At 40.7% G+C, this 13,574-nt stretch overlaps 1 protein-coding gene across 2 annotated transcripts in view; it reads left to right on the plus strand.

Annotated features, from left to right (window-relative positions):
• PTPRG (protein tyrosine phosphatase receptor type G) overlaps nt 1–13,574 on the plus strand; it is a 530,620-nt gene that overhangs the window by 359,073 nt on the left and 157,973 nt on the right. For both annotated transcript variants that reach the window (XM_056524508.1, XM_056524509.1), the window contains one exon: nt 8,938–9,128. In XM_056524508.1, the coding sequence (XP_056380483.1) occupies nt 8,938–9,128 (191 nt within the window). The remainder of the gene's footprint in view (nt 1–8,937; nt 9,129–13,574) is intronic.

Consider the following 13,574-nt stretch of genomic DNA (forward strand, 5'->3'; position numbering starts at 1 on the left):
AAAAGTTTTTCCTGGATAACCCCTTTAAGTAGTTTGCACCAGATATGACATAAATTGCCTTTAGCTCAAGGGCATGTAAAACTGCCACAAAAACCTGCAGTGTGGCACTAGCCTTGGGATCATTTTCCTAGAATGGTGTCAATAGGAAACGGTGCCACTGTGTTGCAAGTAAAAAGTTGCAATAGTGTATTTTACATGCAGGGTTCCCCATAGAAGTCTATTGTGAAAATGGCAGCAAGACTGTATGCAATAGAGCTTGATGTAATTTAATGGAAACACAGCATGCCCTTAATACCATATGGTTGTCGAGTGCACTTAGTGAATGGGATTTCGGAAGAATTAATTTAGTTAATTTCTCCAGATTAGATCTGTCTGCTGCAACCCCTTACAATAACAATAGCTGAAACACAATGTTTCATTAGACATTTAAGTGTCTACAATATTCTTAAAGTGGCCACGCTCCGTGCTGCCTGATCTTAAAGTGGCAGCTGGTGCTGCGGCCACTTTAAGTCAGTGAGCAGTGGCTGCTGCCAGGACTTGTGACGAGTGATGCCCCTGATGTTGCACCCCAAGGGGCGGAGCAGGAAGACGTCATCAGAAGACAAGCCTGGCCCCTAATGTAGATTCTAGAGCAGGTATCTGAATGCTAACTATAACTATACAGTAGTCCCTCAAGTTACAATATTAAGCGGTTCCAGGGCGACCATTGTATGTTGAGACCATAACTCTATGGAAATCTGGTAATTGGTTCTGAAGCCCCAAAATGTCACCCAAAAATAGGAAAAAATGAGGATTAAACAAAAATAAGTAGAGAACTAATATAGATAAAGCAAATCCTTACATATAAAAGTAATAAAGATCTGCTGGGAGCTGTAAATCACTGTCTATTTCAGTGTTTCCCAACCAGGGTGGCTCCCGCTGTTGCAAAACTACAACTCCCAGCATGCCCGGACAGCCTTCGCCTGTCCGGGCATGCTGGAAGTTGTGGTTTTGCAACAGCTGGAGGCATCCTCGTTGGGAAACACTGTTCTATGTAGAGGACAGGAGCTTCTTCAGGGTCCGGTACAGTGCACACAATGTCCTAAAAAAGTAAAATGGAGCTGTCCTCACCTGGTGTCCAAAGGAGCAGCTAATTGTGGCATAGTTTAAAAGTAGTACTGGACATGTAATACCTCCTTGTACTGTAGGGGGCGCTACCAGACAGCCAGTCAGTACATGCACTTTAGGAATACAGGGGTTTTACCAGTGAATGTCCATTGTGATTGGTCAGTTCTTCCAGACATTGACACGTTTTTCAGATTCCATAACATTGTATGTTGAGTCTGGTTTCAAGTTACAATGGTCCAGAAAAGACCATTGTATGTTGAAGCTATTGTATGTTGAGGGATCACTGTATATGGTTGCCTACTACTATTTATTTGGTCAGTATAGGGGCATCCAAGTATATATGGGGCCTACAACTAGATATACCCCATCATGGTTTTTCTATCCCAATGTCCCGTTATTGTCTCATGTAAATATGCTCAGCTTAAGCCTCAGTTTCTCAGTTGCCTCATTGGGGTATACAGGAAACCACTAGGAGGCAGCAGCATAATACCCATGGTCTCCTGTGTCCTCCCAATGAAGGCTACAAGAAAGATTTGACGGTGAGTACGAAAAACCCAACCGCTTAGATCACCCTATAACACTGATAGGTTTTGTTCAGCAATACTGTAGGTCTGGACGTTGTTTTGATCTTTCAACCAATTAGTAGATAAGTTAAACCATTCTTAGCGTAGGGTCACGTGCCATATTTTCAGGGTATTTTCTGCAGCTGATTTTGCTATCCATTGACTATAATGTGTAGGCAAATAAAGAGCAGCAAAATACAGCATGTGTACCCCTACCCTCAATGTACAAAGCAATATGCAACAAAGCACCATACACTTTATGCCTAACTTTTCTTTCTCTTTAAGTTGGAGCTATATAGGCGGAAACTCCAAAAATCGTTGATGTGATGAATTTTAATATTCGTGTGACTTATTTTTCATTGGATCTAGTTAAATTAAGGGTTTGTTCACACTACGGAATTCCTGCGGTGTGAACTTAACATTAGTGTGAATGGGTCTCCGCGAGACCCGTTCACACTGCGGAATTTCAGTGGTGGACAATTCCGCCGCTGAAATTGTTCCGCGCAAAGAAAGAACTCGTTCATTCTTTGTGCGGAAGTCCGCGAGCACTACATAGCCGTCAATGGTGACAGCCCAGTGGCGTGCGGTCCTACCGCTGCCGCCGGCTGCCAGTCTCAACCCATAGTGTGAACATGCCTTTAGAGAGATATTGTCCTTTGTGAACCATGTAATATAAAAGTCTAAGAATTTATTATTATTATTATTATTTTTTTTTTTTTGTTATGGCCACCTTATGTGCCCACTGCATAATAAAGCTGTATAGCCCTCTAAAGATAATATCGGTCTCCCTTTCAATTTCTCTCATGCGGTGCGGTGGATTACATTAGACATCAGTATTCATGTTTGCCGTACAGCATGACCGAAGCTAGTAAGCAAATAACTTGTTTTCCGAGTGTCTCCACGTCTTTCCGGTGCAGGCCATGGATGTACTTGGCACGCTGTTTATCGACTGCTTGCTTATTATGCTAAAACGTGCAAATGCTCAACCCTGACGCATCAGCGTCTGTGATTACCGAGCCATCCAGGCTGGTACTACTGCTCTAAGCACTGCCTGTTATCCACGCATCGAGAAAATGTCATCATCGCCTTGGTTAAGCGGAATATATCTTGATTCCATACGGGGAAGAGCACGCCGGAGCGTTTTATTCATTAGATAAATAATAGTGTACATTATGCTCATATATTATGAATCCGCCGCAGCCTTCTGTAATGACCTGAAATGTCAATATATTTTAATAATGTATAGTCGCGGAGTTGATTTGATCAGTTTTCCTTGTTCTGTTGAATTCTAAATACGATTAGGTGGATGACCTCAAGGAAATGCAATGTACTCGGCCGCCACGTGTCTTCCTGAATCCTTTGTAGCTTCCCTCTACCGACAGACGGAAACCTCGGGAGAGCGAGCCAAAAGCGGGAAAAATATTCATCATAAACATTGAATTTCCCTTGGTGAAGAGTCTCGATACTGAACGGCATAGCAATATCTTCATTTATTCAATCACTCATAGCTTCAATCCCTATTCTACTAGAATTAAAGCCTCCGCAACCCAACATTTCTGCCTTTTTTTTTATTCTTGCAGAATTAGTATGAATATTTTAATAGTGTTTGATACGTTAAAATGGATAAGGCAGCCAAAGGCTTTCCGGGCATGCTGGGAGTTGTAGTTTTGCAACAGCTGGAGGCACACAGTTTGGGAAACATTGAATTAAGGCAATAAGGTTAATGGCATGTTAGTGGAATTTGCCGTCATTTTGACTTCTGAGACCCCCACCAATCGTAAACGTGAACAGGATACAGAGCTGCCACTCGGCTAAAGAAACCACAGTGCTACACTAGGGCTGCATCCTCTTCATTCCTGCAATCGGTGTTGGTCCCAGAGGCTGAAACCCCATCAATCATAAGGTGATGACACATCCTAGCAATATGACCCCATGACCTTGAATAATAATTTGCTGCTGCAACGCGCACTAAAGAGAATAGTGCAGTACATTTTAAATGGGGTTTTTCCCATCTCATGTGGCATCGGTTTATTATGGCGGGTGGTCGGATCTTTAGGGTTTCTACCATTCATGAGAATGAAGGTGGATGAAACACTGGTTTAGCCTGGTGTTCTCTTTACTGCTGGTTTAGCCTGGTGTCCCATTGATCAAGCAGTTTGATCTTCTACAGGCATCATGATATAGAGTGGAAGGAGCTAAGCGGACTGATATAGTTTTGTGCGAAAATATCCATTACAACCTGTTATTTTATTGATTGTAAGATCTGCTTAGTCTGTGCTTAGGAGTCCAGTGGGTGGTCCTAATCAGTGACTGAAGGTTATGCCTCTGCATAGAGAGTTAAATGAAAGACTGTTAAAAGGGGTACTCCACTGGAAAACATTTTTTTTTAATTAACTGGTGCCAGAAAGTTAAACAGATTTGTAAATTACTTATATAATATTCTTAAAGGGGTACTCCAGTGGAAAACATTTTTTTTTTTTAAATCAACTGGTGCCAGAAAGTTAAACAAAAATCTTAAACTTCCTGTGGAACATACAGCAGTACTGGAGGATTAATTTCTTTCTGGAATTCTTTTCAGTCTGACCACAGTGCTCTCTGCTGACACCTCTGTCCATGTCGGGAACTGTCCAGAGTGCAAGCAAATCCACATAGCAAACCTCTCTGCTCTGGACAGTTCCTGACATGGACAGAGGTGTCAGCAGAGAACACTGTGGTCAGACTGGAAAGGAATCCAGAAATAAATTCAACTTCCTGTGTAGCATACAGCAGCTGATAAATACTGGAAAGATTAAAGGGGTATTCCGGGCAAAAACATCTTATCCCCTATCGAAAGGATAGGGATAAGATGTCTGATTGTGGGGGGCTCGTCGCTGGGCCCCCCGTGATCTCCCTGCAGCAGCCCGCATTCTATGTGTAGCTGCGTCTGAAGTTTCGGAAACCGTCGGGCTTCCGAGACAGGGACGTGACGCCCCGCCACGCCCCCTCCATTCATTTCTATGGTAGGGGGCGTAACGGCGACATCGCCCCCTCCCATAGACATGAATGGAGGGGGCGTGGTGTGACGTCACGTCTCCGTCTCTGAAGCCCTGAGGTTTCCGAAACTTCAGACGCAGCTATGCATAGAATGCGGGCTGCTGCAGGGAGATCGCAGGGGGTCCCAGCGGCGGCCCCCCTGCGATCAGTCATCTTATTCCCTATCCTTTCGATAGGGGGTAAGATGTTTTTGCCCGGATTACTCCTTTAAGATTTTTAAATAGAACTAATTTACAAATCTGTATAACTTTATGGCACTGGTTTATTTTAAAAATGTATTTTCCACTGGAATACCCCTTTAATTATTCCAGTACTTATCACCTGCTGTGTACTACAGAGGAAGTTCTTTTCTTTTTGAATTTCTTTTCTGACCACAGTGCTCTCTGCTGACACCTCTGTCCATGTCAGCAACTGTCCAGAGCAGGAGCTAAGCCCCATAGCAAACCGCTCTTGCTCCAGACAGTTCCTGACATGGACAAAGGTGTCAGCAGAGAGCACTGTGGTCAGACAGAAAAGAAATTAAAAAAGAAAAGAACTTCCTGTGGAGCATACAGCAGCTGATAAGTACTGGAAGGATCAAGATTTTGAAATAGAAGTAATTTACAAATCTGTATAACTTTCTGGCACCAGTTGATCTTGAGAAAAAACTTTTTTTCAGGGGAGTATTCCTTTAATCATTGTTTAGGACCGGCCACTGGATGCCTAAACATTAGGACCGCCCACTCGATGCCTAAACATTAGGACCGCCCACTCGATGCCTAAACATTAGGACCGCCCACTGGATTCCTAAACATTAGGACCACCCCACACTCGATGCCTAAACATTAGGACCACCCACTAGATGCCTAAACATTAGGAGAGCAGGGATTTCAATTAACAAATTACAAGTTATAGTAAATTTTTTCTCACAAAACTATATACAGTATCAATCTACTTAACTTTTCCCACTCTGTAACAAAATGTTAGATTAAACATCATTATATGGGGATGGGCTTCCTTTAGATTCCTTAAAGGATTCATATATTGTCCATGCTAAAGTTGCTTGTACCATTTTTTGCCCCCTCCATCCTGGTGGGTTTTGCCACAACTCAATTCAGTCTTGTTAAGGGATAATTCTTTTGCAATGCATGGGGATAATGGGGGAGCTTTATTGTGCTTTCTTATGGTAACATTCTCTTTGTTGCCCATAGCAACCAATCACAGCTCAGCTTTCATTTTACCAGAGCAATGTAATAAATGAAAGCTGAGCTGTGATTCGTGTCTATGGGCAGCAAAGAGAATCTTATTTGAAGAAGCAATAAGTCCCCTCCAATGTGTATTAGAGAAGTGAAGTTGAATATGACACAAGCTTCCCATAACCTTAAAGGGGCCGTCACACCCCCTCCCATAGACATGAATGGATGGGGTGTGGTGTGACGTCACGTCTCCATCTCGGAAACCTATTATCCTTTGGCTAGATGTCTAAGGGTGGATTACCCCTTTAGAATGTCTAAGAGGGAGACTCCACCTGAACAGGCTGAGCTACGTTTGACATCTAAGGCTTGGTATACACAGTGGAAACACCAGTAACACATTTTATTTTACGCACTGATTTTTGCCCAATTTTATAGAAAAAATGGGTACAAAATATCTACCAACTATGGATGAAAGTCAGAGAGTAAGTTGAAATACCATGTCAATTTTTCCGCTATGTGAACCTGGCCTAAAGGATTACAGCTATGTTCGCATATATATTTTTTTTCAGACATAGAATTATGTTGTATGTTTTTACATTGTAGTTTTTATGAAAGTAATTAAACCAAACTGTGATTAAAAATTAAACAAAAACAAACAAAAAACAACAAATTTGGTACTTATTTTGGACAGGATACTGCAATTTAAAATGCAAACTGCACATTTTTTGCGCACGCAAAGTGCTTCAAAACACTTGAAATTTGCAAGAAAATCTAGATTTGCATAGAATAGCTGTAAAAACAAAAAACATGCATAAAAGAGCACCTAAAATGTAAAAACAGTGATATTTTTGAGCCTGAAAATAACTAATTATCCCTCCATTAATCTCCTCCTTCCTCCCCTGCAGCGTGGTCCATTCTTTGTCTTCTCCAATTCTGCCATATGTACAGTATAGCAGGTTTACACAGGGCTAGAGAGATGGGAGATGGTGCCGAGTTATGGAAAAGCCCTTTAATAAATTCATGTTAATGCTAACTATAGAAAACTTCACAAAACAATATAAACTGATATAGTCAGGAAGATGAATATAGATTATACTTAAATAATCCAACATATATAGAATTTTTGGCCTCTATGGGTTGTAGGAGACGGAGGCATGGAAGCGTAGGGACAGATTGTGATGCGAGGAGATTGCTGTGACTCCTGTTTGCAGGAGCCGATCATTTGTGAAAGTGATGGTTTTAATGCATAAGCCTGAATCTCATTTCTTTCTGTCAGACAACCAGAGCATATAAAAGGGTTTGCCGGGGGCAGGAGAAGGTCCCAAAGTCTGATTCATTTATTCTTGTGGTCAGGATCAGATTGAGATGTAGCCCTTTGCCATTTATCACCTTGTCATTTAGAATTGATGTATCTGAGTAATAAAATTTGAAGACAAGGCACTTGTACGAGGAACAAGCAAATAAAGGGAAGCAGAACTTCAAAAGATTTCTGCATCCAGCCGAGGGTGTTATATGCCTCAACATGACTTTTATTAATGTCTATATCTAAAGCACAAACTCCCCCACTCCTAAAGTATACGATTAGAGCTGTAATGACTTGGACTTGATGCTTTTTTATGAATTATAAAAGAGAATACCTTAGTTCAAACTCTAGATAGATATATATTAGCCTCAAGGCATTTCATTATCTTAGTCAATATCTGACATCTCTGACAAAAATAATACACCACATTTCAACAGGCGCACTGAAGCCATTGACCATACATAGTGTAGATCAAGAGGTTAAAGTCTCTGCCTCAGGAGTCAAAATAGGAGACCTTGGCCAATAAATATTTGCCCGGCCTGACTGATCTTCAAGTGTAATTTCATTTTAGAGAATGTGTCCCTAGTTGTAGCCATCAAACGTAACCGGTCTTACAGCCCTTAGTTGCTCAAGTTGAGGAAATTTCTCTTTGTTCTTGGTGCCCCAACAACTTCTTGAGGTCACGTCTTTTCCAAAAGTAAGAATAGGGGGAGATTTATCAAAACCTGTCTAGAGGAAAAGCTGCGGGGTTGCCCATAGCAACCAATCAGATTGCTTATTTCATTTTTGAAAAGGCCTGTAAAAAATTAAATAAGTGATCTGGTTGCTATGGGCAACTCGGCAACTTTTTCCTCTGGACATTTTTGACAAATCTCCCCCATAGAGCCTTCAGGGTATAGAAGTGTTTACAAGACACTGGTTGACGTGTCCTTAGTCATTTCCTCTTCCTTCCGCTCACCTTAATTGGTCAAGAAGGTTATTGGGTACTTGCTGTTACACTTGTAAGACATTACCTTGCATGTTACATACACCTCACTAAATATATGCCCAGGTTTGTCAATCTGCCTGAAACCAAAACTGTTTTTGCCAATTGTAATGAATCATAGCTCAGATTTCATTTTACTAGAGCTTAAGTTATGAAAGCCAAGCAGTGATTGGTTGTGATGGGCAAAACAGATGATTTTGGTCATCTTGGCCATTAAGTTTAGAGATAAGTAGAGAAAGGACACATCCATATGTTAAAGTGGGAAAACGGAAGACATCCAGCACCAGGAAGGCAGGTAAAAGTGTTTATTGAGGTACAAAAATAACAAACAGCATATAGAGGAGCATAGTACCTACGCGTTTCAGGCTAAAGAGCCCTTAGTCATGCCATGACGTCTTCCGTTTTCCTACTGTTTGCATGTGGAAGGGAACGCCACCCTGCCGGTCTGCAGCACAGAAGCCAGGATACGGGGATGGAGCAGTATCTTTGCACTATTTGTTAAAGTGCCTTATCTCATAAAATCCTCCTATGCTCTCTCTGTATCTGTTCTTTTACCCATTGTCAGGATCATTAGGCCATCTACAGGCACAGATTTGGGTGTATGTTATGCTGATCTACATTGAGGAGTATTAAAGAAGTATTATTGTTTAAATTCTGATGACTTTCCCTGGAACCTTCCAACTTTCTGGCTCGGATTGATATATAGCCCAATGTATATTTGACGTTCTCGTAATTAAATTACAGAAATTTACCATGTATTTTGTCTTTTAGTCTGCAGCTCCCCGCCGGTCAGCATGACAGTGCAACCAGTAAACAAGACAGCTTTAGTTGTTTCTTGGAAGAAGCCAACCTTTGTTTACCATCCTCCAATCATGAACTACATGGTATCTTACAGCTGGACCAAAAATGATGAAGAGAAGGAGAAGACCTATATTAAAGACAATGACAGTGAAAAAGAACTGGTAATGTCATCCTGTGCAGTCACTGTTAAGATGTGGGGCTCTTCCTCCTTTTCTTCCTCACTCTCTAACTTGATTCCTTCTTCCCTCTCTCCCTACTTCTCTCTTTTTCTTCCTGTCTCATTCACCCTTTTTTCCTTTCTTCCTCCAGTTTGCCCAAGTTTTTCTCATGTTGTCACTATCCCAAATGTTGGTCTGATGGTCTCGCTCTTGGAAGTCCTCTATCATGAAATAATCACTTTTCCTGACTGTAGGGCTATATCAATAGTGGTCATTGTTAACGCTCTGAAATCCTTGAGGTCTCCCAAGGTCCCCCAAAAATCGTGCCATGTTTCTTCATGGTCTGGGCGAAAGGCTATTAGCATCAATAATTATGCCCAGCCCATGGACTATTTCTGGGATAAACAGCTTTCCAGTTTTGGCAATCCTTTTTATAATCGAAAGCTCCTCTATTAATAAGTTAATCACAGAATGTCCATCTCCTGGCATCAGCGGTAAGATGTGTCTGAACTCAGCCTAAACATAAGAGCAGGGATTTCAATGAACAAATGTTATAAAGTTATAGTGAATCTTTTCCCACAAAACTATATACACTATCAATCTGCTTAGCTAATGTAATATGTTGTTAGATTAAACAACATTATATGGGGATGGGCTTCCTTTAGGTTCCTTAATGGGGTAACTTGTACCATTGGTTTTCCCTCTATCCACTTGTAAGGCTTGTGGGGATGGCAGTTTTGAAGTTGAAGAGTCATGAATGTATTTTCTATGAAGTGCTTTCTTACCTGAAGAGCCATCTATTGGCATTCCTTTGTAGAGGAGCATTCCAAGTTGTGATCTTCAAGATTTCAAAAAGAGCAGAACCAGGTCATAGAACGAAATACCTTCACACTCTGGGGGCGCAGCCCCACATAGTCAAGTAACAGGGGTCCTCCCTAAAAATGAGGGCCAGAGGTACAGTACATATACCAGTTTTCACTTTATTGCAATGCATTTTGACTTACACCCCAGTGTGTTACAGTATCTCGTTCTGTGATCTGGTCCTGCTCTATTTAAAGTCTTGTTACTCATTCCAGTAGTTATCTGTGGGGGCCTACACAAGGTGCTGCAAAATTCTCCCATACAGACTGCTTAGTGGTGTTGTGCCTACTTTGCACAACCCAATAAGGTTAGTGTGCATCGGGCTGGTTTGGGTATACTTACTACTGCTATTTGCCCATAATAACAAGGAAGCACCCTTTTGTGTTTTTGTTTTTTTTAAGATGTGATCTTGTACAGTTTCAGAGTTTCCACGTTCATCAATATGAACCCCATGATTAGTGTAATGAGGCAGAAATGAAGTCTGAAGTATATTAGAAAGTTTACCACCTTTTAAGCAACCCATTTCATATGGCACATGATCCCTTTAAATCCAGTCTAGTAAGACATCTTCGACACTTCAAGAACACAATAGTAATATATACAGAATATATTTTGCCCCAAGAGCATAAGTAAATGAAGGACGTGGCTGACTTTTAACTTCCAAACAATCAGTCAGGTTAACTGGCTTTTTGGACACATCATACTTTTATAAATGAGAAACCAATCATCATTATGTGTGGGTGGGGGTAGACCCTAGTAGCCTAAGGGTTAAAGAAAGTTTTGACCAGTTAGAGAAAAAAAATGACTTAGCCGAATTGCTTTTAAATGCAAATAATATTTCAGCTCCGCACTATTTTAGGATTTCCCCTTTTCAGCATTCTCGTCTTTTAACCAGCGCACATTTCTTTGCCCTTGCAAAGAATCAAAGTAACACTTCCAGGTTTCAGAGAGCTTCATTTAATGTTAATCTGAACTGGCTGGTAACATAACGAAATCTGGAATTGTGTATGTACATGAAAAATACTAGTGCCTACAATACATCTCCTAATGACTTTTTTTCTTATTTTATTTCTGAATGTGCCGTCCTCTGGGCCCGCTCCATAACTTATACAATAACACTCCCAGATAAGGATTACTTTCCTTCATTTCCATTTATATTTTCTGTTCCCCCACTAGACATTGTTATCTGGGTCACGTAGGGAAGTGCTATGGTTCAGAGAATAGAGAAGGAATCAATTGAACGATGCACAAGGTTACAATGTTCCAGGATGATTTTCTTTGTAACAATTGCATTATCATAAGGAACGTTGGCCGGGGTGTGGGGGAGATTGCGAGGGCAATAATTAGTAAAAGCAACCTGTCCCGAGAATAGGGTTCAGATCACTGTCAAGGCATGAATGCATATAGATGTAGGGGAAACGGGATGTTAAATATGCAAGATTAATTAAAAATCTGGAGTGATTTATCATCAGAGCTGTAGGCCATATGGAGTTCAGAAATATAATGTAGAAGTTAGTATAACATACGTAGAAGTCTGAACTTTTTCCTTTTAAGATATAGTAACCATAGATAGCAATGAATGTGCACAGGGGTTGTCTTACGAACATTCTCCATAATCCTATACATTTATTGCACTCTGTATTCAGTGCAAAAATGACTTACTCTGACCCATTGGCTCCTCTATCCATCTGGGATGTGGCTCATTTGTTCTTTTCGATAGGTAGGCAGAGCTTCAACTTGCCTCCATGTGACTGTTAAGCAGGGGAAAGCAGTAGGACCATATGGGTCAGCATAGTGTTGGCTCCCTACACGGCATAGCTAGACCGCTGCCCTGCACTAGCTTTCATCTTAGCAATATACCAGCTGCATGAACGTTTCTTTCTTTCCTGGAACACAGCCTATACTTTCCTGTAGTGTTCATTAATTTCTATGCTATGAGATCCCATGCTGTGAGCGGTCTATGAAGCAAAAAACCCACACCATAATGTTGGTGCTAAAGATGAATAAAGATGAAGCATAGTGCAGGGCTTAGAGCTTCATGTTTTATCTTATTTATCTGCATGGTCCTACTGCCTGCAGTCATCTGGTGGCTGCACATCGCTATCCCAATATCATGCAGTGGAGCCTGAATGTTTATTTGCAGCTTCTTGTCTACTGCCTCAGATTATTCCTTGATTTTCCGTAGAAACAAAAAAAAGCAGTAGAGCTCCTCATAGAACTGTATGCCTGTCCAAATCAAAGTAGAACAATATATGTAACCCTTAGTGGGGAACTACTCACCTTTTCATGTTGCCACAACAACTATATAAGCCTTGTTTTATAAATCTCAACATGGTGCTGCCTCCAGATATTGGGAGAGATAACTATCCACCAATGTATAATATACGTGATTAACACAGAAGAGTCTAGATCAATAGGCAAAAGCCACTGCACCCTCGATATTAATTCAATTATAGATTTCCTTCATTTAATTGCTATGACCATGACACATTTCAAATCTAAAAGTAGCCCCTTCCTCAGATGTCTCATAGCATATAATATTTGTAAGCGCTTGACTCTGAGTCGTCCTCCTACATGTTGACCCGGTAGTGTTTGCTTAGTAAGCACTATTGGTTCCCCTTCTAACCATACAGAAGAGGAGTGAGGAGCTAAAGGATATTATATGCTATAAAACATCTGAGAAAGAGGATGTATTTGGCTTAGAAACATGTTCTGGTGATAGCAAGTAAATCCCTACATGTATCCAGTAATATTTAAAAAGCAAAAAAAAAAAAAGTATAGCAAAATATACAAGTCATAGGCACAAAAAATATATTAACCATATTATTTCATACACTTCTTTTCCTATTGTGATTTGTAGCTAAGGGTATTTAAAAATCTTAACCCCTCCAGTATGTATCAGCTGCTGTATGCTCCACAGGAAGTTTTTTCTTTTTAAATTTATTTTCTGTCTGACCACACTGCTCTCTACTGACACCTCTGTACATGTCAGGAACTGTCCAGAGCAGGAGAGGTTTGCTTTGGGGATTTGCTTGTACTCTGGACAGTTCCTGATACGGACAGAGGTGTCAGCAGAGAGCACTGTGGTCAGACAGAAAAGAACTCCAGAAAGAAATACAACTTCCTGTGGAGCATACAGCAGCAAAGTACTGGAATGATTAAGATTGTTTAATAAAAGTAATTTACAAATCTGTTTAATTTTCTAGCACCAGTTGATTTAAAGAAAAAAAAAATCTCCACTGGTGTACCCCTTATACCATAAAAAGGAAATATATTAATCTTTTTAAATGTGCAGGATATTTTATATAAAAGTAAATGATAAACAGATAAGAATATATCAACGTATTCAGGATTTGGGGGCAGGATTCCAATTCTCTCCTTTGCCAGGAAGCAAGAAATTAAATTTTTATTTTCTTTCATTTCTCCCTTTTCCCTGGCGAGGGAAGGACGTCTTGTACGATAAGGAGGATAAAGTGAATGACTGCGAGATAAGAGCAGGGCGGCTTCTATCAAAGCCAGTAATGGGGAGCATCCAGCTTGTACCTTTCCGTATATAGCAGCTTAGCTCACAACTCAGAATATGCTTTA

The sequence above is a fragment of the Hyla sarda genome, chromosome 6 (assembly GCF_029499605.1).
Source record: "Hyla sarda isolate aHylSar1 chromosome 6, aHylSar1.hap1, whole genome shotgun sequence".
Lineage (NCBI taxonomy): Eukaryota > Metazoa > Chordata > Amphibia > Anura > Hylidae > Hyla > Hyla sarda.